The 23,420-nt window shown below is 39.3% G+C and overlaps 1 protein-coding gene across 1 annotated transcript in view; it reads right to left on the minus strand.

Moving 5' to 3' along the window:
* RYR2 (ryanodine receptor 2) overlaps positions 1–23,420 on the minus strand; it is a 683,573-nt gene that overhangs the window by 242,492 nt on the left and 417,661 nt on the right. The window contains exons 25-26 of the mRNA XM_058542954.1: positions 16,000–16,159; positions 12,461–12,608 (exon numbers count right to left, since the gene is read on the minus strand). Coding sequence (XP_058398937.1) covers positions 12,461–12,608; positions 16,000–16,159 — 308 coding nt within the window. The remainder of the gene's footprint in view (positions 1–12,460; positions 12,609–15,999; positions 16,160–23,420) is intronic.

Consider the following 23,420-nt stretch of genomic DNA (forward strand, 5'->3'; position numbering starts at 1 on the left):
CAACATGGATGGACATTGAGGGTATAATGCAAAGTGAAATAAGTCAGAGGGAGAAGGTCAAATACCATATGATTTCCTTCATTAAGTAGTAGATGATAACAACAATAAACAAACACATAGGGACAGACATTAGATTGGTGGTTGCCGGGGGGAGGGGGGGGTGAAGGGGATGGTTCGGTACATGTGTGTGGTGATGGGCTGTATGTAGTTGGTGTTTTGGTGGTGAACATGATGTAATCTGTGCAGAAGTGGAGGTGTAGTGATGTACACCTTAAATTTTTACAATGTTGTAAACCAATGTTACTGCAATAAACAAAAAATAAAAAAAATAAATAAAAAAAATAAAGCTCAAAAAAAAAAAAAAATTTCTGTTGCATACCCTGTAGCATCTGGCAGCTGAACACTAAGTAAGTGCTCTATAAATACTGGCTGAACTGAATCCAGGAACAAAGACTCTCCAGAGCCCTGGACGCAGGAGCCCAGGCATATAGCTAATTGGCAGCACCACTGTCAAAGGCACAGAGCTCTCCCCCAAACATGCAATTCTTATGCTTTGCTTGATTTTAAACACTCAACAATCATATATGTTTGGTAGGCAAAGCCAGCTCATGTAAATATGGTATATAAATGATTATTTTATGTTGTTATAATGAATATAGTAATAATTGATATTAAAAAATGAACAGTGAGCAGACATATTCCTTATATACTTTATCAGGGCTGCTGGTATTCAAAGAACAAATTCAGGAATTATGCCTTTAGCAAACAACCTCAACGTTAAAGCAAGGTCTGATACAATATCATGTTCCCAGTACCTTGCAGATCCTGGCACAGAGAGGGCACACACCAATGACTGATCAGATGGGGCCTAAAATATCTATACACACAGCACTCCAAACCATACATTGAAAAGACACCACTAGAGGCCAGTCAAGATCTAATTATGAATTAAAGTTATGTTACATACAAGAAGCCATAAAGGAAGGCAGGCAGTCTCTAAAATTTTACACATATCTAGAATCCTTTAGGTATATTTATATAATAATTTTTTTAAAATTATTGATATTAACCAGTTATCCTTTTACTCTCCTGGTATCACTTCTACTTAAGCAATTCAAACCTTGATAAAACCTTATAATGAATAAGAATAAATTACTTTTTCCAATGTTGTAAATATTATTTAGAACAATACTCCAAAGATAGTATAATTCAAATACTGAATTCATATTCCATCTGGAATTGTAAGCATTCTGCCGACTAACAGAAAATAAATTATAACCCTGATTAATTACAATGGGTTAGATTTAATTGTATCAAAATTTTTACACCCTTACCTTATTTTAATGTCAGCAAGAGGAGTATAGCCAATTATAAATTAATGTTTTTAATCTTATCTTAGTGATTACCAGAGTTATTTTGCTTTATTCCATAAAATCTCTCACCTCTATCTTTTATAATTTTATTTTATTTATTTTTTCCCCCAAAGCCCCAGTAGATAGTTGTATGTCATAGCTGCACATCCTTCTAGTTGCTGTATGTGGGACGCAGCCTCAGCATGGCCAGAGAAGCGCTGCGTCGGTGCGCACCCGGGATCCGAACCCGGGCCGCCAGCAGTGGATCGCATGCACTTAACCGCTAAGCCATGGGGCCGGCCCATCACCTCTATCTTTTAATTTCCATTTTCATCATCCCTGTTCTGAAAATCACAATTTTTCCCAAGCCTCCCAACCCATCTCTCCATCTCCAAGTGTCTCCCCCTGCAATCTGTTCTTCCCGAATGTTGCTATAGCTATATCGCTGTTGTAAACTGTGATCACACAGCAAGCTTTTGCTTTAAAACTTCCCGGGGCTGGAACTCTTTGCAGAAATTTATCCACATTTCTTAGCTGGGTTTTCAAGATATTCCATATTTTGTCCTAATTCTTCTATTTTCATCCATTACTGTTCTCCCCCAACTTGTACCCTATAATTTAGCCTAACTAGACTGTCAATCTTCCCTCAACTCTTTCTATACTTCATTACATCAGATACACCCTCCTCTGGCCTTTCTCACACTAATCTCTACTTGCTGACATTTTGATCCCTTCAACATCTAACTCAGATGCCTTTTTTGCCCCTTATTGATTCCTCCAATTGGAAAATTAATCTTTCTTAGGTATTTTCCAGAAAGATCAATTGAATCCCTACCAAAGGTATGCATGCTGTTGCATTCTAGGACACACAGGTGAATCAGAAACAGGATCTGGGCTTCCATTCTGGAATGTACCACACCAGCCTCACTGTTTATTGCTCACATAACTTCTATAAGATTGAACCTTGTCAATCAACTTTCAACGGTTCTATCTCTAAATTCTTAAAATTCGGAAACCATGCTGTGGGAGATCAAGATTTGGCCACCTTGAAATATATCTCTTTACCTTGATTGTTTTCTCTAACGGACATTTGACCTCCCCCACTAACTGCCTAAAGAATTTGACATAGAAGATCTGTTCCAAGAAGGAGTTACTATCTGATGGCTGTAATATAATGTAAAATAGATGTTACAATAGGAAAGGCACCAACAAGTCCATCTTATCAAAAATTCTTTCTCTGGCCACATTCTCTAGATGGCCCTGCAAGAAGTTGCCAGATAAACATTTACATTTATAAGGGAAATCTCCATTTGTAAAGGTATCTCCCTCTCTGTATTGGGAAGAGGGGGGATGACCTCATTTCTAGAAACTTATCAATGTGGAAGGTGAGGCCATAAATCTGCATAATAACCTTACTCTTGTTTACTGTGCTTTAGTGGTAATCTCCTGTAACTGACTCCCCCCACCCCCAACATCCTCCTTTGTCTTTAGCTGAAGATGGTATTTAAGACGAGAATTTCTGCTATTGTGTTGAGAAACGCAGTGTCCCTGGTTTCTCCCATGTATACATGTTATTACACTTGGTATTATTTTCTCCTGCTAACCTGTCTTGTTAATTATTTGGCCAGCCAGAAAAACCTTAAGGGAAAGGGCAGAGGGGGATTCTCCCTCTTCCCCCACAATGCCATCCTCTGATCACCATTTTTTCCTCCCAGTTTTCTCATTTCCTTATACACAGTCACTTTTCAAACTCACTCACTCCCTCCCTGGCTTCCCCTCCTTATGTGTACAGTTTTCCACACCTTCTTGCCTATTACTCTTCTCCTTACTTGCTCTGTTAACCCCAATCTTTGTCTAATTTCACTGTCTTCATCCTCAACAACTACACCTGCTCTGCTGAGCTTGCTGGAAAACACACGCACACAACAGACTGACACCACTACCAGCTCATAGTCTCCAACCTCAATTGGACCAGTGATGTTTCTCCGCAATCTTTTTATCTGTTTGCAGCCTGCTCTCTGTTCCATCCCACAAAACAGCTATTTCTAATCTTTATTACTGAGTGACATCAGCAGAAACGACAGAGTAAGGAGCTCCAAAAATCCTCTTCTCCATCAAAGCAATGAGAACACTTGAAAAAACTGTCAAAATCAACTTTTTCAGAGTTCTATAAATTAACCAAATGCTGGCAATAATATGGGGAGTGTTTATTCAATAAAAACAGCTGAATGTCTGTAAGCACAGCAAGTTCAGTAGTGTTTTAGCTTGCCTTAGTCGCATCCCCTTCTCTCTAGCTACACTGTGTATTGAAAACCAAAAGTGCCTCAATTATAGTGAAAACCAGCAACCTAGAAGCCTCTGGAGGGGACAAAGCAGAGATGGAGCTCCCTCAAAGCCCAATACACAGATAACTGTCATTATATTACCTTTCTGGGAGTTCTTGGAAAATCCCATTTGCAAGGCTTATCTTTATTTGACCCTACTTAGAGCTTGCCTAATGCAAACAATCTTTGCCTCAGGGATGTGGGGGATCAAAATTTGCTACCCCAAAATGTGTCTCTTTGGCTTGATTATTTTTAAGAACAAAAGACTCTGAAAGAAACTTTGACCTTCCCCCTAACTGCTTGCAAGCATTTAAGATAGAAGGCCTATTCCAGGAAGGGGTTAATACCATAAGATAACTATAGTATAATGTAAAGTAGGTGTGATAGAAGGCACCAGCAAGCCCATTTTATCAAAGTTCTGTCTCTCAGGTCACATCGTCTGCAGGTGGCCCAGCAAACACTTGTTTAACAAACATTTGCATTTCCATCTCCATGTAAATTGTTTCTTGAGCTGAAGATGGTATTAAAGGTGGCAGCTTAGCCATTCTGGTGAGTCATTCAGTTTTTCTGGGTTTCTCCCATGTATACATGTTATTAAACTTTGTTTGATTTTCTCCCGTTATTCTGTCTCATGTCAATTTAATTCTTAGACCAGCCAGAAGGACCTAGAGGGTAGATGAATTATCTTCCTCCCCTACAGGGACATTTATTAAAAATAATCAGAGGCAATTGTTTTAACATTGCAGCTGCTTGAGGTGGCAATAACAGTTGAGGCAAACAACAAGCTGACCAAAAAATTTAAAAATAAAAGCTGGAGAATGAGATGTCCACAACATGCTGTGAAAAGTTCCAATGCAATTGTGGCAATCTAGAAAGCCACGCTCATGCCCAGGGTTGTGCGTGTGTTCATGAAAAACCTGAGAGGGCCCTAAGTTCTCACCTCTGGAAGACCCTGAGGCTCTGCACAAGCAGTAAATGAAGGCTAAGGCGAAGACTGGTTGAGTGTCAAAGGCATGTCCCAACATGCACACAGAGCCCCTCCTTCAACAAAGACTAGGAGATTTTTAAGTCCCAGGCATTTAAGGAAGTCTCTGTCTAATTGCTAGCTGACCACTAAACTGATAAAAAAGAGACTTCAGTGGCCTCACTTGACAGACAAAACAAACTCTAAAAAACTAGTTAAGAAAAGTCATTAGGGGCCGGCCCAGTGGTGTAGTGGTTAAGTTCGTGCACTCCGCTTTGGTGGCCTAGGGTTTGCAGGTTCAGATCCCAGGCATGGACCTGCACACCACTTACCAAGCCATGCTGTGGCAGGCATCCCATGTATAAAGTAGAGGAAGATGGGCACAGATGTTAACCCAGGGCCAATCTTCCTCAGCAAAAAGAGGAGGACTGGCAACAGATGTTAGCCCAGGGCTAATCTTCCCCCTCCCCCCCCAAAAAAAACAAAAGTAATTAGGCAAACAACAACAATGACAACAACTACAATAACAAATCCTGGGTGAGGGGAAAATCCAGAGTTGCAGTTTTCAACTGCAGTTGAAATGTCCAGTTTTCAACAAAAATAATGAAACATGCAAAGAGACTAGAAAGTATGTCTCATTATACAGGGAGAAAAAAGCAGTCAATATTAATTGTTCGTGAGTAAGCCTAGATATTGGACTTATTAGACAAAAATTTTAAATTAGCTATTTTAAATATGTTCAAAGAACTAAAAGGAACCAGGTCTAAAGAACTAAGGGAAAGTATGAGAATGATGTCTCACCAAATAGAGAATATGAATAAAGAGACTGAAATTATAAAAAAGAACCAAACAGAAATTCTGGAGTTGAAAAGTACAATAACTGAAATTAAAAATTCACTAGAGGGGCCGGCCCCGTGGCTTAGTGGTTAAGTGCACGCGCTCCGCTGCTGGCGGCCCGGGTTCGGATCCCGGGCGCGCACCGACGCACCGCTTCTCTGGCCATGCTGAGGCCGCGTCACACATACAGCAACTAAAAGGATGTGCAGCTATGACATACAACTATCTACTGGGGCTTTGGGGGAAAAAATAAATAAATAAATAAAATAATTCACTAGAGGGGCTCAATAGCAGGTTTGAGCTGGAAAAAGGCATCAATGAATTTGAAGATAGCTCTATTGAGGTTATCGAGTATGAAAAACAGAAAGAAAAACGGGAATGAAGAAAAATAAGCACAACTTCAGAGGCCTGTAGGATACAATCAAGTGTCCAAACATACACATAATGGAAGTCTCTGAAGGAGAGGAGAGAGAAAAGGGCAGGAAGAATATTTAAAGAAATAATGACCAAACATTTTCCAAATTTGATGAAAAACATTAATGTACATATCCAAAAAGCGCAACAAAATCCAAGTTGGACAAACTCAAAGAAATTCACATAAGACACATCACAATCAAACTATGGAAAGAAAAAGACAGAATCTTGAAAGCACCAAGAGAGAAGCAGCACATCACATATGAGGATCCTTAATAAGAGTAACAGCCAATGTTTCATCAGAAAACATGGAGGCCAGAAGGCAGTGTGATGACATATACAAAGGGCTGAAGGAAAAAAGGTCAACCTAGAATTCTACATTCAGCAAATCTTTATTGCTCTTTTCAAGGCTTCTAACAGAGTCTAGCCCTCTCCCAGTCTTCCCCCTTAGCAAAAAAGCTCATTTTATACATCAACAGAAAATAGTAACTGCACAGCAAGAACTCCCTCAGTTTCCTTCCGATTTTCCATGAACAGAGGTTTCTGCATTCTCTTCAATCCTTACTTCTTTCCCACCAAACTTAGGGGAGCAGGTGTTCTCCCTCTGATATAAGGCCAATCCCTTCACCCATGCTCTGAATTCATTCTACTCACCACTCCCTTAAGAGACCACACTTCATCAAGCTCCTCTCCTTTATTTTCAACCTCTCCCTTTCTACTGGTTCTTCTCTCAGCATATAAAATAGTCCAAATTTCTCCCACTAAAAATATGAAATCTCTAACCCTCTCTTTCTCTCTAGCAATAGTCTCAGTTTTGTATTTATATATGTAATTGAGTCCTGTAGTTCTGTCTAGTTGTCTCACATGCAACTCAAACTCAAAATGTTTAAAATCAAACTCCGAATCTCCCCAATACCCCATCTCTTTCTGCTTCAATTCCTGTGTTCCCTGTGAATGTGGATGTACTTGATATCTATTAACCCAGAAACCATCCCAGACAACTCTTTTGTCCTTCTGCTGATTCTATTTCTAAATGTCAAATAATTTCGTTCTATTCTCTCTATTCACAGTATTGTCTAAGATCAGGCCTTTAACACTCCTCATCGACACTTCTTTCATAGCCACCAAAGTGCTGTCCCCACCTCCAATTTTGTTCACATTCAGCCCATTCTCCAAAGAGCCACTAGAGTAATTTTTTTAAGTAGAAAAATTTCTTTTTCAATATCTGCCTCTTCTAATTCATTTCCTGCCACTTCTCAAACTCCACTCTATATTTGGCCATGCAAAGCTATCTAAAATTTTCATATGCAATCTCCCCTTGTGCCTCCAAGCCTTTGCACATACCATCCTCTCTGCCTGGAAGACATGAACCTAGTTGATTCCTACTTATCCTTCTAAATTTTACCCTAGCTTTACCTACCTTGGTGGTTTTAAAACATGTCTACAAAAATTTTGTCACACCTCCTTTCAAAATATGTGGGCTTGAGTGTGGGCTGCATTTAGTGACTCACTTCTAACAAACAGAATATGGTAGAAGTAATTATAACAGGCACTGAGGCTTCTTCCTCACACTATCTCTTAGATTATTCACTCTAGAGGGAGCCAGCTGCCATGTGAGGGCACTCAAGCATCTCCATGAGGAGGTCTATGTGACAAGGAACTTAGGCTTCTTACCAACAGCCAGAGAGAAACTGAGTCCTTTAGCCAATAATCATGCAAGTGAACTGTCTTAGAAGCAAATCCTCCAGCCCCACTGAAATCTTCAGATGACTGCAGCTCTGGTCAACTTGGTAACAAACTCAAGAGAGACCAAGATCCAGAACCACCTGACTAATCCACTCACAAATTCATAACCACAGAAGCTTTGAGATAAGAAATGTTTGGTGTTTTAAGCCATCAAGTTTGGGGGTGAAATTTGTTACACAGCAATAGATAACTAATATACCTCCTCTATGAACATTTCTCCACCAAGCTGAATTAAACTCTGTGCTGTAACAGTTGGGCACTAATGCTTACACCATATAACAGTGTTGACAATTTAGTCTATCTTTCCTGCCTGCCCTGAGAGCTACCTGTGGGCAAAAATTGTTTTATTCATTTTTGAATCCCCAGAACTAGGCACAATAGATGTTCAATAACTATGTATTAAAATCAAATTAAAATTAGGATGATTTGAAATATAGAAGTAATATGTAACCCAAACATGGATTTTGTAAATATAAGCTCCTTTTCTTTCTTCTTGAAATTCATGTAAGTCACAAGAAAGTAGGTAACTATAAGGTAGTAATAAATTGCCTCGCAGGGGCCTTAACAGAAGATGAAATTATATTATGGTTGTAAATAGTATAAAACATTATATGTCATCAGAATAATATCTTATCCAGCATCATCTTGGAATAAAGTTCTCCCTAAAAGTGAATATATCAGATGTAACTGACACAGTTTATGCCATTAACTGATAATGTCTTTAAAAAATAATCATCAGTGATTATTTTTTTTTCTGGCATATACTGCACATTTCTTTGTACGGCATAAAATGTACTCCCCTTCTTGGATACTGACCATAATTAACTCTTTCCTTGAAGACTCAAGTAAAAGTTATACTAGAAATGCGAACTTGTTTCAACACTCAAAAATCAATGTTATTCACATTATGAGCAGAATAAAGGATAAAATATACAATCTCAATAAATGGCAAAATTCAACACTCCATTCATGATATAAGTTCCCAACAAACTAGGAATAAAAGAGAATTTCTTCAACCTGACAAAGGGCATTTATAAAAAGCCTATAGTTTACATCATACTTAATGGTGAAACATTAAAACTTTTTCCCTTAAGATTGGGAATAAGGTAGGATAACCTCTCTCACCACTTCTATTCAACATTGTAATTCTTCATTACAAAAAAAAATCTGACAAATTTAGCCAGATCATAGGATATAAGGTCAATATATAAATATCAATTGTGTTTCCCATATTCACAATGAACAACTGGAAGATGAAATGAAATTAAAACTAATTTCATTTACAATAGTATCAAAAATACCAGATGAATCTTGAGGCCAGCCCTGTGGCACAGTGGTTAAAGTTCGGCATGCTCTGCTTTGGCAGCCTGGGTTCGCAGGTTTGGATCCTGGGCGCGGACCTGCACTGCTCATCAGCCATGCTGTGGCAGCAACCCACATGAAAAATAGAGGAAGACTGGCACAGATGTTAGCTCAGGGCAAATCTTCCTCAAGCAAAAAAAAAAAGAAGATTGGCAACAGATACTAGCTCAGGGCCAGTCTTCCTCAGCAAAAAAAAAAATATATATCAGATAAATCTAACAAATAATGGGCAAAACCTCTACTCTGAAAATTACAAAACAATGCTGAGATAAACTAATGAGGACCAAAATAATGGAGGATGCACCATGGTCATGAATTGATAGACTAAATATTATTAAAATGTCAATTCTCCACAAACTGATCTATAAATTCAACTGTAATCCCATCAAAATCAAATTTACAAGTTGAATCTAAAATATATATAGAAATGTGAAGGAAAAAGGAGAGTGAAGAAACTCTTAAAAAAGAAGAAAGAAGTTAGAAGACTCACCCTATCTGATTTTAAGATTTGTTATAAGGTGATAATAATAAAGATGGTGTGATACTGGCTTAAGGATAGACATATAGATCAATGGAACAAAATGGTCAATAGATATTTGACAAAGGTGCCAAAGTAATTTAATGGGAAAGGATAATTGTTCCAACGAATGGTGCTGGGACAGCTGGATGTCTATCTGGACAGAAAATGAACCTTGACTTAACCTCACATCATACACAAAAATTAACTCAAACTAGATCACAGACCTAAACAAAAAAGTTAAAATAATAAAAGTTCTGGAAGAAAATGTAAGAGAGAATCTCTGGTTTCGCATAGGCAAAGACTTCTTAGGGCATAAAACATACAACCATAAAGAGAAAAAATAATAAATGGAACTCATCAAAATTAAGAATGTCTGTTCTTTGAAAGATCTCGTTAAGAAAATGAAAAAGCACCCCACAAACTGGAAGAAGATATTCCTAATATCTGACATAGTTCTTATATCCAGAATACATACATAAAACCTACAATTCAATGAAAAGATGACAAAACAACCCAGTTTTTTAAATGGATAAAAGATTTGAACAGACACCTCATAAAAGAAGATATACCAATGGTCGATAAGTATAGGATAAGATGTCAACATTATTATTCACGAGGAAAATGCAAATTAAAACTACAATAAGATACCAATTCCCATCTACCAGAATGGCTAAAATCAGAAAGATGTACTACCAATTCTTGGCCAGGATGTGGGAGCAACTGGCACCCTCATATATTGGTCATGGGGGTAAATTTGCAGAACCATTTGGAAGTTTCTTATAAAGTGAAGCATACATCTGTCCTATGACCCAGCGATTTTACTCCTAAGCATATACCCTAAGAGAAATGAAAGTATAAATCTACACAAAGACTTGTCTATAAATATTCATAGCAGCCTTATTCATAATAGACAGAAACTGGAATCACCAAGACCTTCAACCATAGGAGAATGGATAGGCAAATTGTGGTTTATTAGTACAGTGGAACACTACTCAGCAATTAATTCTGTGATACATACAAAAAAAAAAAATGTATGATCACAAAAACATTATGTTGAGCAAAAGAAGCCAGATACAAAAATAAAATATATTGTAGTGATTACATTAATGCAAAGTCCAAGAGGCAAAATTAATCTGTGATGACAGAATTTAGAAAGGGGTTACTTTGTTGGGGGCAGGAGGAAAGTCTCTGTGATGAAGAAAATGTTCTACATGTTGTTTTGGGTGGTGGTTCTTTTCGTGTATACAATTGTCAAAATTCACCAAATTGAACACTGCATTTTATTATATGTAAATTATACCTTAAATTAAAAATATAATAAAAAAAGATCCAATTAGCTTTGAGGGCTTATTCTAGACCAGGCAGTTGTAGAACTCTTTCTGATTGTTATGTCTTGGTTAGAAGCCTTTTATTGTCTACTTCCAACCCAGTGGTCGTGTGGACTACATACTCCTTAAGACAGGGATCGTTTCAGTATCTTGCATACCTAGCAGCATGTGCTTCATAATGAGTCTACCAAATATTTGTTGCTACAAAGCTGACCTCAAGATAAACAAGAAGTTATATTATGATTATGAATATTACTGTTATCAAGTAGATACCTAATTTTATTTGCAGCAAATATAAGGATTCAGCACTAAGAGCTGTCGAGATGCTAACTACATGCTGATTCAACTTCCAGGACTGCAATTTGGAGTCAGAAAGTCTGGGGTTGGGATCCTGCATCTACCACTTAGTAAACAGGAAGACACAGAGGTCTCTGAATCTCAGTTTCCTTATCTGTAAAATGAGTATAATACATGGACCCTCCTCATAGAGTTACTGTGAGGATTAAATGATAATTGTAAAGGTCTTATAAACACTTGCTGCACAGGATAAGTACCATATAAGTATTAGCTATTATTACTATTTAAGGTCCAGATTCCTATGCACAGATACTACACTGAAAATATTAGTCAGGAAATTTGGGATAGATTTTTTAAAAAGTCCTATCAAAAAAATACCAGCATAATAATGAAACACAGACCTCATTTCATTTTTGCAAACTTTAAAATATGGATATTAACATCAACTCAAACTGCAGGAGCAAAGGATTAAGGAGTTAATCATTTTAAACATATTCTTAAAAGGTATTATTTAAGGGAAATGTGTTCTTTTTAGAACCTTTAAAAATCCATTTATTCAACATATCTTTATCAGGTGCCTATTCTTTCTTTCTTTTTTTTTTTTTGTGAGGAAGATCAGCCCTGAGCTAACGTCCATGCCAATCCTCTTTTTGCTGAGGAAGACCGGCCCTAAGCTAACAGCTATTGCCAATCCTTCTCCTTTTTTTCCCTTTTTCTCCCCAAAGCTCCAGTAGATAGTTGTATGTCGTAGTTGCACACCCTGCTAGTTGCTGTATGTGGGACACCACCTCAGCATGGCCAGACAAGCGGTGCGTCAGTGCACGCCTGGGATCCCAACCCGGGCCACCAGTAGTGGTGGCACTACGCGCTTAACTGCCAAGCCACGGGGCCAGTTCCCTTCAGGTGCCTGTTTTAATGTGGTTTCTTTAAAGCAAAAGACCTATATGCATGAGGATAAATAATGAAGGCTTAGAAAACACTAGTTCCCACTATAGGTTTACCCCCATAAACTAAAACCAGCTCTTCTGAAGGAGAGTTCCAAAAAGTATCAGAATCAGAGTTAAATGTTCACCTCAGACTCTTCAGGAAGGTAAGCCCATTTCTTCCCCCTGCAGAATCACTGCAGACCTGAGCCACTCTACTCAGAGATGGATCTAATCTTCAAGTGTCCTTCAGGAAAAAAAAATCTACTGACCTAAATTATATACTTAGACTAAAGCACTGTGCCTTTACTCCCCCTTTTACTCATTTATTAGGCTTTAAAGAACTACTACAGGATTTTGCAACCAGAGGAGAACAAAGCAAAACCAAAATACCATGGTCTTGATCTGGCGCCTCCAGGTTGTAGCCATACCCCAGCAGCGTGCGCACGGCCTCACGGAGGCTGTCCTTGTTTGACTTCTTGGTTCGGTCATCTAGAAGGGCGTAGGGAACAAGGCGAGGGTTTCTTCTGTTCTTTACATCCTACAGGAAGAAAAAATGTTCATGGTCATCAATGCAATACCAACAGCTTTTGGAAATGAGACAGCCACCAAATACATCAAAATGTAGAGCCTCTGAGGGTAAACACTGCCCCTTCCACGTTCCCTTTGTCTTCTCAGGCAACACAAGTTACTGAACCACTATCAATATAAAAGATTTAATCAAATGAATAACTGCATCAATTTAAAGCAGGCCCCCTCTATGAGAAGAAAAAGTAAAAATAACAACAGCAATAACAAAAGCCAAGTTGAAGGATCTCTTTAACCATCTTCCATCTGCCATGGTCACAAGGCAATGGGTTAACTCAGAGAACATATAATTTCCTGGCACAGTTGACTGACAAGTTTTTGTTACAAAAGGAGTCAAATTAGTACTGGTCACTTCTCAGTGATTTTGTGTCAATGGACAACATAAGGCTGCTGTCCCTTCTTAAGAAAAAACCCAGCGTGTTACAAAAGGCCCTTCTATGACCTCAAATAGCTTGAAAAATATGCATTAAGTTGACTCCATCAACCAGTGATACCAGGTAATACCAGGAGGACCGACATAACTACAAAACTCACAACATGTCTATTGTAAAAGAGGCTCCAAGTTTAAAATGCGGTTAAAATGGTGTTGACAAAGCAAGAAAACAGGCTATCTTGCTATCTTGGCAAAAGGATCTCTAATTTTAGAGTAAAGTAGAAAACTTTCTCTCACGGGAGGTGGAGATGCACCAACGACAGCAAATCTTTGGGGCACTACTACTTAAGACATCGCTTCTTTTCCTTCACTCACTGAGACTCTGCTCCATATTTCAAGCCCACACTCAATTCTCAATTTACCTTAGCTTGAAGAAGAATTAGGAGGCTGTGGACATTCCCAAACCTTCTCAAAAAAACAAGCTTTGTGGTGGACAGGGTCTGTTCTGGTTGGCTAGGAGCAAGGAAAAAGCTGTTTCCTACTTTCTTCTTCCCTCTCTCTAGCAAATTTGTACTAAATACCTAATCTTGAATACATGCACACCTACTGTCACAAAGTCAAAATCATCTGGGTTGCTTGGCAGGCAAGAATAAACAAGCAGTGTAAACAGAATGCTTGCACTGCTGGGGCAGCTTCAAGACACACGAGCCTGCGCCGCTCCCTTTCAACATGCTTGCTGCCCCCCAACTCTTCCCATATAGAAATTCAGAAGCCTCTAATGAACCATACTCTCTGGAAATGGTATCCTGGGAATCTGACTGTTAAAAAGAGCTCCCCAGGGATTTCCATGCACACTAATGTTTGAAATCAAGCTAGAGAGACAAAGAAGAGGTATCTCAAGTAAACCCCTGCTCTCAAGGAGTTTACAATCTAGTTCTGAACTAGATTATGTTAACAAGATGGTGATGAAAAATGAAAGACAACACTCATTCAAATAATCCAGCAAACGTGTGCTATGTCAGTGGGGAATGTGGTGAAGGGACGGGAGGGGCAGCTGGGAGAGGGGATGGAGAATGGTTCAAATGAGAGCCTTGTGTTTTTTTTTTTTGTGAGGAAGATCAGCCCTGAGCTAACATTCATGCCAATCCTCCTCTTTTTGCTGAGGAAGACCGGCCCTGAGCTAACATCTATTTCCAATCCTCCTCCTTTTTTTCTCTTCCCCTTTTTCTCCCCAAAGCCCCAGTAGATAGTTGTATGTCATAGCTGCACATCCTTCTAGTTGTTGTATGTGGGACGCTGTCTCAGCACGGCCAGACAAGCGGTGCAACGGTGCGTGCCCAGATCCTTACCAGGGCCATCAGTAGCGGAGCGCACGCACTTAACCGCTAAGCCACGGGGCCGGCCCCTAGAGCCTTGTGTTTTTACGAGGAAAGGAACCACATGCACAAGGCAGGAGCACCCTCCAGGAAATCCTGGTTTGTCTGACAGAACCACATGGTCTTCAAGGCAAGTAAGTCCTCCTTCAGCAGAGAGCAATTATGTACTCCTTATCCTCCTGTGGTTCAAGGTTCCGGTTCACACACGCACGCACACTCACACACACAAATGCTAAAGCAGATTTAGTGTTGACATTCTCATCAGTTACAACCAGTTTAATTCAATATAAAAAATATCATCTTATCAGGTAAATTAAAGCTAGTTAAGTTTTCTTTAGCCTTCCGAATGACAAAAGTCACTGGCTTAGAAAGATTTTGGAAATACATTTTTCACACCAAAGTTTAGGCTTTATACCAAACCATAGTCTAAGCCTATAAGTAACACTCCATCTTATTCCTGAAAATCTTTAAGAAAAGGCAAGCCACCATGAGCTGGCAAGAGGCACTGCATTGTGATCAAGAAGTGAAGAATTATGGTTCTGGAGTCAGAAGGCTCGATCCCAACCTGGTTCCGCCCTCTGCGTAGAATTGGGCAAATGGCTCTCTCTAAGGCTCCCTGTTCACCATATGTGCAGTGGGAATAAAAACTGTGCATCCTTCATGGAATTGTTGTGATAGGTAAAGAAGAAAATACATGTAAAACTCTAAGCATAGTGACCAGTATCCAATAACAATAACAGACTGTTGTACAGTATTTGTTAGATGCCAGGCACTGTCGTAAGCCTTTTGCATACATAAATTATATAATGAAGTTAAATAATTTACTGATGAGGAAAACAGTGGCACAGGGAATTTAATTTAAGTAGCCTGACCAAGGTCACTAACAGGCAAGCCTAAAATTTGCTCTTAACCCCTCTGCTGTGCTGCCTCAATATGCACTCAGTGACTGTTAGTTACTCCCATGAGTGCGACCATTAATAGAGATCCATGATTCTGAAATCCAGAAAACTCATTTTTTATTAAGTTTAACAAAAACTCATTTGGTGGCAAAATATGATCTGAACTGATGCAAGGCTGTTTCTAGTCTTTATTGATCCCTCTTGGTATTATCATGCCCACATCGCACTGAACAAACAGCAATTTATAGTCTGCTGCCCTGCTGAGGGTGCTATGCAACATGTAATACATCATCACATCAGGATTCTGAAAACCAAAAAATATCTGGATTCTGAAATTCACCTGGCCCCAGGGGTTCTAAATAAGGAATTGTGGACTTCTTTTATTGTTCTTTTATCTCAATCTTCTCACATTTTGAAAGTTTCTCCTAAAATACAACCTCAGAGAGAGAAATGCCACAAAACCACGTTATAAATCACCGTTCTGGTAATATTCACTGCGTACCTCACGATAACACCCAGAGTTGGGGTCGTCTGACTTAAGTCCAGCATGAAACAGGTGCTTTAGCACATATATACATTAAAATTTCTACATAGGTTTTAAAACAGTCATTATTTAATCTCTTCTGTTACAAATAATACTGATTCCCTCTTACGTAAATCTCAGCCCTCGTGCCATAGAGCTAAGTTCCCACGTACCTGCTGGATGCCGTAAGTCCAGCCTTGCCGGATTCGATCCCGGGCCCACACATTATGAGCATTTTCCGCCAGCTTGTCCACCATCGCTTCCTGAGACGGGGTGAGTTTGATAAAGCTCAGGTCCATTGGGGCAGGCTTGTATCCACTTGTCAGCTGGTAACTACAAAGCAAAGCAAAAGAAATACACAATTGACCTTCTCACAAGAGTCAAGCTTTAAAACTCCCTATAATCGTTTTTTTTGCGGCCCTATCTAATTCCAGTTGTTCCATAAACCACAGTGGTAACCACTGGTAATGCACCAGTCAGCAAGCCTGGGCCCCTTTTCACTTAAGCTAATAACTCAGTAGGTGGAAAGGCCACACGATCTTTATGTTTTCATTTTTACACCAATAAAACAGAAATGAGACAACTTACCCATTTGAGGACTTATCATTGTTTGTGTTCCTAACAATTGAAGCTTTTGTATAGCATAAATCAAAATATCAGTAATTGATTAAAACATTTGATGAGTTTCTGTTCCTAAGTTCTCATTTTTCTTCAACTTTTAAATGTAATATTAATGTAATATTTATTTCATAAATCTATGTATCCTTTCAGATACTAGCTTTTCATTATTCTATAGGGAAATTTTAATGCATTTATCAATTATTTCCCTATCATCATTCTTGTTAGGAAAAATTAGGAAGCCTCTAGATAAGAAAGAGACTAGGAAATCCCAGGTATATAATCACCTAAAATATTAGTAAGGCATGGATTTTAGGAAACTCTTACCAGAGACTATTTCCACACTCTGAGCTGGAGAGAGAAGATACTAAAACGAGTACAAGTTTTAATCTTTTAGAGAAATATAAAACTGAAAATACAAAATTTTCAACACTTATATTGGGGGAATAGTACTGCCCTGCTATACACACACACACAGACACACACACACACACACAGTTGTCTCATTCTACACACACACACACACACACACACACACACAGTTGTCTCATTCTATTAACTACAGAGACTGGCGCAAAGCCTATTTTCCAGATGTTTCTCTTTCATTCTTCTGTCCTTGGTGTATTTCCTATAATCCACTATGCCTTGAGGTCAGGATCTGTTTCTTTTTTTTTTTTTTTAATTTTATTTATTTATTTATTTATTTTTTCCCCCAAAGCCCCAGTAGATAGTTGTATGTCATAGTTGCACATCCTTCTAGTTGCTGTATGTGGGACGCGGCCTCAGCATGGCCGGAGAAGCGGTATGTTGGTGCGCACCCGGGATCCGAACCCGGGCCGCCAGCAGCGGAGCGCGCGCACTTAACCGCTAAGCCACGGGACCGGCCCCAGGATCTGTTTCTGATCCATTTTTCTAACTGCAATTATACTTAAAACAGTGCTGGAAGATAGCAGCCTTTCAAACTATAGTTTTTGAAAGACTTAACTTTATTTACGAAATTAATATAAAGAAACATGCATCTTCATCTCCAAGATTCTCCTTTTGTGCAAATGAAGAAAATAAAATTCACCACATAATTATGCTGTTAAAAAAATTAATTCTCAGAACGTGAGAAAATGGTCTTTATGATAAAACTATAAGTAATCTTTCTTCTTTGAATTATTCTGGGCTCTGGCTACCATGATTACAGGTAAGCTCCTTGACAGCAGGGAGTGGGCCTGCTTTGTTCCTAGCTGTCCCCAGAACCTAGACTAGTGCCCGAAATGTGGTAAGCATTCAATAAAAATTTGTGAAACGAACCGACGTATAACAGCTACAAATAATTATTTAAGGTTCAATAAAGTTGACTTTACCTTAATTACTCCTATTTCATTATAAGACATCTTGTATTTTATAAATGATTTATCTACAGACAAAAGTTTTAGAAATATTTTGTTTTGTTTAAGTAGAATAGACTGGTCTGGTAATTTCAATAATTATGGCTAATTACCGCCTTCTGTCATTCAATTTACATTCACAAGCTAAGTTTATAGACATGAAATTTCATTCTGTTTTAAATCAGATCTCTGCATGTCTGAGTAATTAAAAATATCTTTTCCTTTGGTTTTCTTTTCTTTCCTGTTTTTTTTTTTTTTTTTTTTTTTTTGGTGAGGAAGATCAGCCCTGAGCTAACATCTGTTGCCAATCCTCCTCCTTTTGCTGAGGAAGATTGGTCTTGGGCTAACACCTGTGCCAATCTTCCTCTATTTTATATGTGGGATGCCGCCACAGCATGGCTTGAGGAGCGTTGCCTCGGTCCGCACCCGGGATTCGAACCTGCAAACCTCGGGCCGCCAAAGTGGAGCGCACGAACTTGACCACCAGGCCAGCCCCATTCTTTGCTTTTTTTTTTTTTTTAATAAGGAAGCCACATAGGATTTTTTAACCAACACACAAATCATTGTATTTTATAGCATTCTGATGTTCAAATAGACAAACCTGTGAAGTTTAAACAGCCTATACACAAGTTCTCATTTCGAAAATATTTTCTTCAAGAAAGCACTTCCAATGCATTCAAATGCACCAATAGGTGATCAAGCTAGAACAGCCTAATTTCCAAGTTTAACATTATTTGCTGGAGGCAGAGTTAGGAGCAATGATAAAGAACTGTCTTTTGTACTCTCCCACCTTCCCATCTCTACTTCTCACCCTTCTCCTGACTTTCCCCACAATCATCCAGCACACAGTAGCACAATAGCACAATTCTCTTTCTTCTCTCATTTTCCAGTGGCCCTGACGCCTCCTAGTTCTCATAGAGGAGACACATATGACAAAGTTTTGAAATTGATCAATGAATAATTGATTAGAGCCTATGCTAACTTAATGAGGGATATGTGCATTCTAAAAGAAGAAAAACCCTTCCTCTGGCAACCAGTTCCAATGGCAGACTTTCCAGCAATACTTCATATGGAATGAGGAGGTATTTTTGAAGGGTGGAGGGTGGGAAGGAGGTCCTTCCACATAAAAAACTTTCAGATAAGTTCTACTAAGGTGTAAAGCGGATAATATTGGCAGAAACATTTTTCACTATTTTCTAAATTTTCCTCTTCCTATACAGAATATCTACTAGAGTTACTTTAATTTGTGATTGCAATGAAAACCCACAGAGATGCATTTGCAACTGCTCATTTGAAAGAGCACAATAATTAGTCCATGCTCATTTTCAGATGTAACTGCAATTTATTTTACTTGCTTTTCTTCATAACCTTGTGCAAGAAAGGATTTGAAGCTTAAAGTGGTTTTTTAAACGGCTAATAATGTCACCCAAATTAAAGTTACCAACTCCCATTTCACCTGAACCGTATTTCTACACTGTTATACTTCAAATCATCTTCTAGAGTGAAAATAAATATAAATATCTTTGAAATCCATAGACTTCAACCTACTGTATTTGATAAAAATGCAGACATCATGACTGCTTTAACCAAGCAAATTAGTGATATCAACAACGATTTATAAAATCAGTTTTCTGTTTGTAGGACACGTTGACAAAGTAAGAATCAAATCATTATATAGAAATAAGATTTTTAAGAAATATATAAATGTACTTTGGCAAATAATGCCCATTTCATCTTATTGATACAATTTAATTATGTACATAAAGATCAATCAACTGCTAATATGCACCACTATCTTTTTGTGGTTGGAAAAAAACAAAGCTTTTGAATACAATGTGATTGACATGAATCTTGCAAGCTAAATGGCTTCAAGTAAAGTTTCAAATTGATATCCAGAAATTTAAAAGAAATAAAGAAAAGATTGCTATAAGAATTCTTGGGAAGTAGAATTTCATAACACAAATAACAGAGAAAAGTCATATTGTAACCATGGGCCCTGCAGGACCAGTTCAACTGACCCCATCGCGTTAACAGGTATTAAGCGTGGTTTTGGGGTCGGCCTGGTGGCATAGCAGTTAAGTTTGAGTGTTCCACTTCAGTGGCCCAGGGTTCGCTGGTTCGGATCCCGGGCGCAGACGTACACACCACTCATGAGCCATGCTGTGACGGCATCCCACATACAAAATAGAGGAAGACTGGCACAGATGTCAGCTCAGCGACAATCTTCCTTACCAAAAAAATTTTAAAAAGAGTGATTTTTCAGGAACTGAGACCCCTTGTCCACTTCAGGCCAGTTCAGCCCACCAACCCTTCAATTGGGCCTGCAAAAAGACTGCATAAGTGACCTTTTTGACGTCAAAGGGCTGAAAACTCCACCCTCAGATCATGCTAACACCACCAATTTGTGAACATCCTGTGAAGAGCCATGAAGCTTGACAACGCTTGCACAGAGCATCAATCACCTCACTTCTCCTTACCTCCAAACATCTCTCTCCACGCTTCAGACCACCCTACCCTTCAGCCATAAATTTTGCCCCAAGCCCTGGATCAGGGAGACAGATATGAGAGCATATGCTTCTTGTCTCCCTGCAGATTGATCGCAAAAGTAAAGCTACTTTTCTTTTCGCAAAGGCTGTTGCCGTTAACAATGGCTTTTTATGCGTATTGCATGGCAAGCCCTTGCTCAGTAAGAATGTTGTTAGTAATTATACTAATACAAAATAGGTATAGCTCATGTTAGAGACATCTACGTGTTACATTCTATCTTCTTGCGCTTTCTGGGAAAATCCTGCCAGAATCAGTCAATATATCCCTTTCTCCTCCAATCTGTTGGTTTAGTAGGTATAGTTTTTACTTCCCTTACTTTAATATGCAAAGTCTGCGTGCCATCAATCATCTTGGAAATTTAGCTTATGAGGACTATATATAGAATTAAACAAATGCATTCAGTACATTCACTTTCCAAAGTATCAAAATTATTTTGTAGTTATTAGGCCTTAGTTTTATTTTGACGTAGTATATAATCCAATAAGTGTTTTTTAAATAGTGAGATTAATACATTACATAAACTGGGCTTCATTTTCTTTATAGTAAAATTTCTTTTTTAAATACCTTTTTGCCTGGGAAAAACAAAACTGGCAAAATGCCCGTTTCATTTGCATCCAATTACCAAAGATATAAACAAAAAATTGATAGCACCTGGCCCCACTGATGAGGTGTCACATTAAGGAGTAATTCAGTTTTGTGTTTCGTTCCCCCACCCACATTCTTCCTAAGCAGGTACTCTAAATGCACCTTTGAGAAAAGTGTTCAGCACAATATCACTAAAGGACCAATTAAAGTGGTTCAACAAAAACGTGGCAGAATACCAAAAACACTAAGCAGCAAGCCTTTTCGTTTTTTCCAGCCTCTCCCAGCTCTCAAGCTTACTTGTTTAATACGAATCAGGTTAAATGAAGCTTGGAAGTCATTACATTGTGAAAGACGTGAGGTAAACATGAAAAGATTATGTCCAAGTTCAGTGGATGTTAGCTGTAAATTTCAAAACCAAATCAGCCCTTCAAATACCTTGGAACAAATGGGAAAATCTCAGATGACTGCACACCAGAGATACTAAGAACAAGATTTGCTGGAAGCACATCTACTAAAAATGACTGCTGGGCTGACATTTTCACAGACAGGATATTCAAAAACCTTTCTGAAACCGGCAAACAGCCATTGATGGTTCAGCAGCTAGTAACTATGGGGGATTGGAATTTGCGACCTCAAAATACATCTCTGCCTGAATGACATTTTGACCCCCAACCCCACTGACTGACCAGGGGAGTTTGGGATGGGAGGCCTGCCCCCAGAAAAGGCCATTACTATAGATATCTCCGGGTGCCTGGGTGGGTTGTGTTAAGCTCATTCTTAGTTCTAGTTACCCTTTATGAGAGACATTTACATTTGTAAAGAAAATCTCCATTTGTAAAGGTATCTTCTTCCCTGCACCAGGAAGAAGGGGGGGGCGGTGGTGGCCTTACCTAGAAACTTATCAGAATGGTAGGCCAGGACTTAAATCTGTATGATAAACTTACTCATTATTAACTGTGCTGTTTGGGCAATATGCTCTCTGACTCCCACTAGGTTCCTATAGATGACATCTCCCTGCAGCCTGGGTTACCATGGTAATGGGTGTTTGAGCTATTTTTTTCAGGAACTGAACCCCTTGTCCACTTCAGGCTGGATTGAGACCACCAACCCATCAACTGGGCCTTTTTTTTTTTTTTTTTTTGTGAGGAGTACTAGCCCTGAGCTAACATCCAATGCCAATCCTCTCCTTTTTTTTCTTGAGGAAGAGTGGCCCTGAGCTAACATCCATGCCCATCTTCCTCTACTTTATATGAGACACCACCGCAGTGTGGCTTACCAAGTGGTGCGTTGGTGCATGCCCGGGATCCAAACCTGCGAACCCCGGGCCAACGCAGCAGAGCGCGAGCATTTAACTGCTTGTACCACCAGCCCTGCTCAACTGGACCCTTTTGATGGCAAGAGGTTGGAACTCCACCCTCAGGGCGTGCTAATGCCGCCATTCTGTGAACACGTGTCCTAGAAGAGGCGTGAAGCCTGACTATGCTTGTGCAGATCATCAATCACCTCATCTCTCCTGACCTCCAATCATTTCAGACCACCTTGCCCCCTTCTCCATAAATACCCGAGTCCCTATTTTCGGGGAGGCGGATTTGAGGCCTGTTCTCCCGTTTTCCTCACTTGGCTGCCTTGTGATTAAACCCTGGCTGTCTGCAATCTTGTCGCCTCGGTGATTGGCTTTCTGGGCTGCGGGCAAAAACGGACCTGGTGCCATAACACTTCTCCAGAAAACAAATACAGAAGAATTAATTTCCATGTAGAAATTAGAAGCGAAAAGAACAAGGGATATATTTCCTCTACTACTTCACATCTTTGTTTTGTTCTTACATGAAAGTGTAATATGATGATGTGCTCTGTGCCCCTCCCTCCCAATTCCTTTTTACCAATTCCTTTTTACTTCAAGGCTTTCCTCTAGCCCACAGTCCCTTTGAAACAAAACCATGAAGTAGCCACTGCCCTAATAAAGGGTAATTTCAAGAGAGAGACAAAAAAAAGCCATTCTTGGCTTTTGGATTTTTTAAATAGTCTTTGAAAATTCCCTGTAGAGACAACAGTCTATAGAGAAAGGCCTTCTCATAGTAAAAGCTCTACTTTTGAATACCAAAAAAGCAAGGCCCCTGATGCCTTGGGACATAAAGGAAGACCAGATAAAGGGCCTAGTCTCTCCAGTCCCAGTCAGGCTGAATGTTCCAGAGGCAAGAGAGAGGAGAGTTAGAGGGAAGCCAGCAAGCTCCATACCCCTGCCCAGGTGGAGAGCAGACCGATCCCAGAGCCGAGGTGAACTTCTGTCTTGCTTCCCAGATTGCACCCAGGAAAATGGCCAGTCCCAGAATCTCCCACATCCAACCTTGAGCAGCACAGCTTCAAAAGAACAGATATGGCAACAAACCAAGTCTAAGCTGACAGGCAAGCCTCCTACCTCCCTCCACCAACAGACTTTGTTCTCCAAGCCATCAGAGAGAACATCTTAG

Source organism: Diceros bicornis, chromosome 6 (genome assembly GCF_020826845.1).
Source record: "Diceros bicornis minor isolate mBicDic1 chromosome 6, mDicBic1.mat.cur, whole genome shotgun sequence".
In the NCBI taxonomy this organism is placed as follows: Eukaryota; Metazoa; Chordata; class Mammalia; order Perissodactyla; family Rhinocerotidae; genus Diceros; species Diceros bicornis.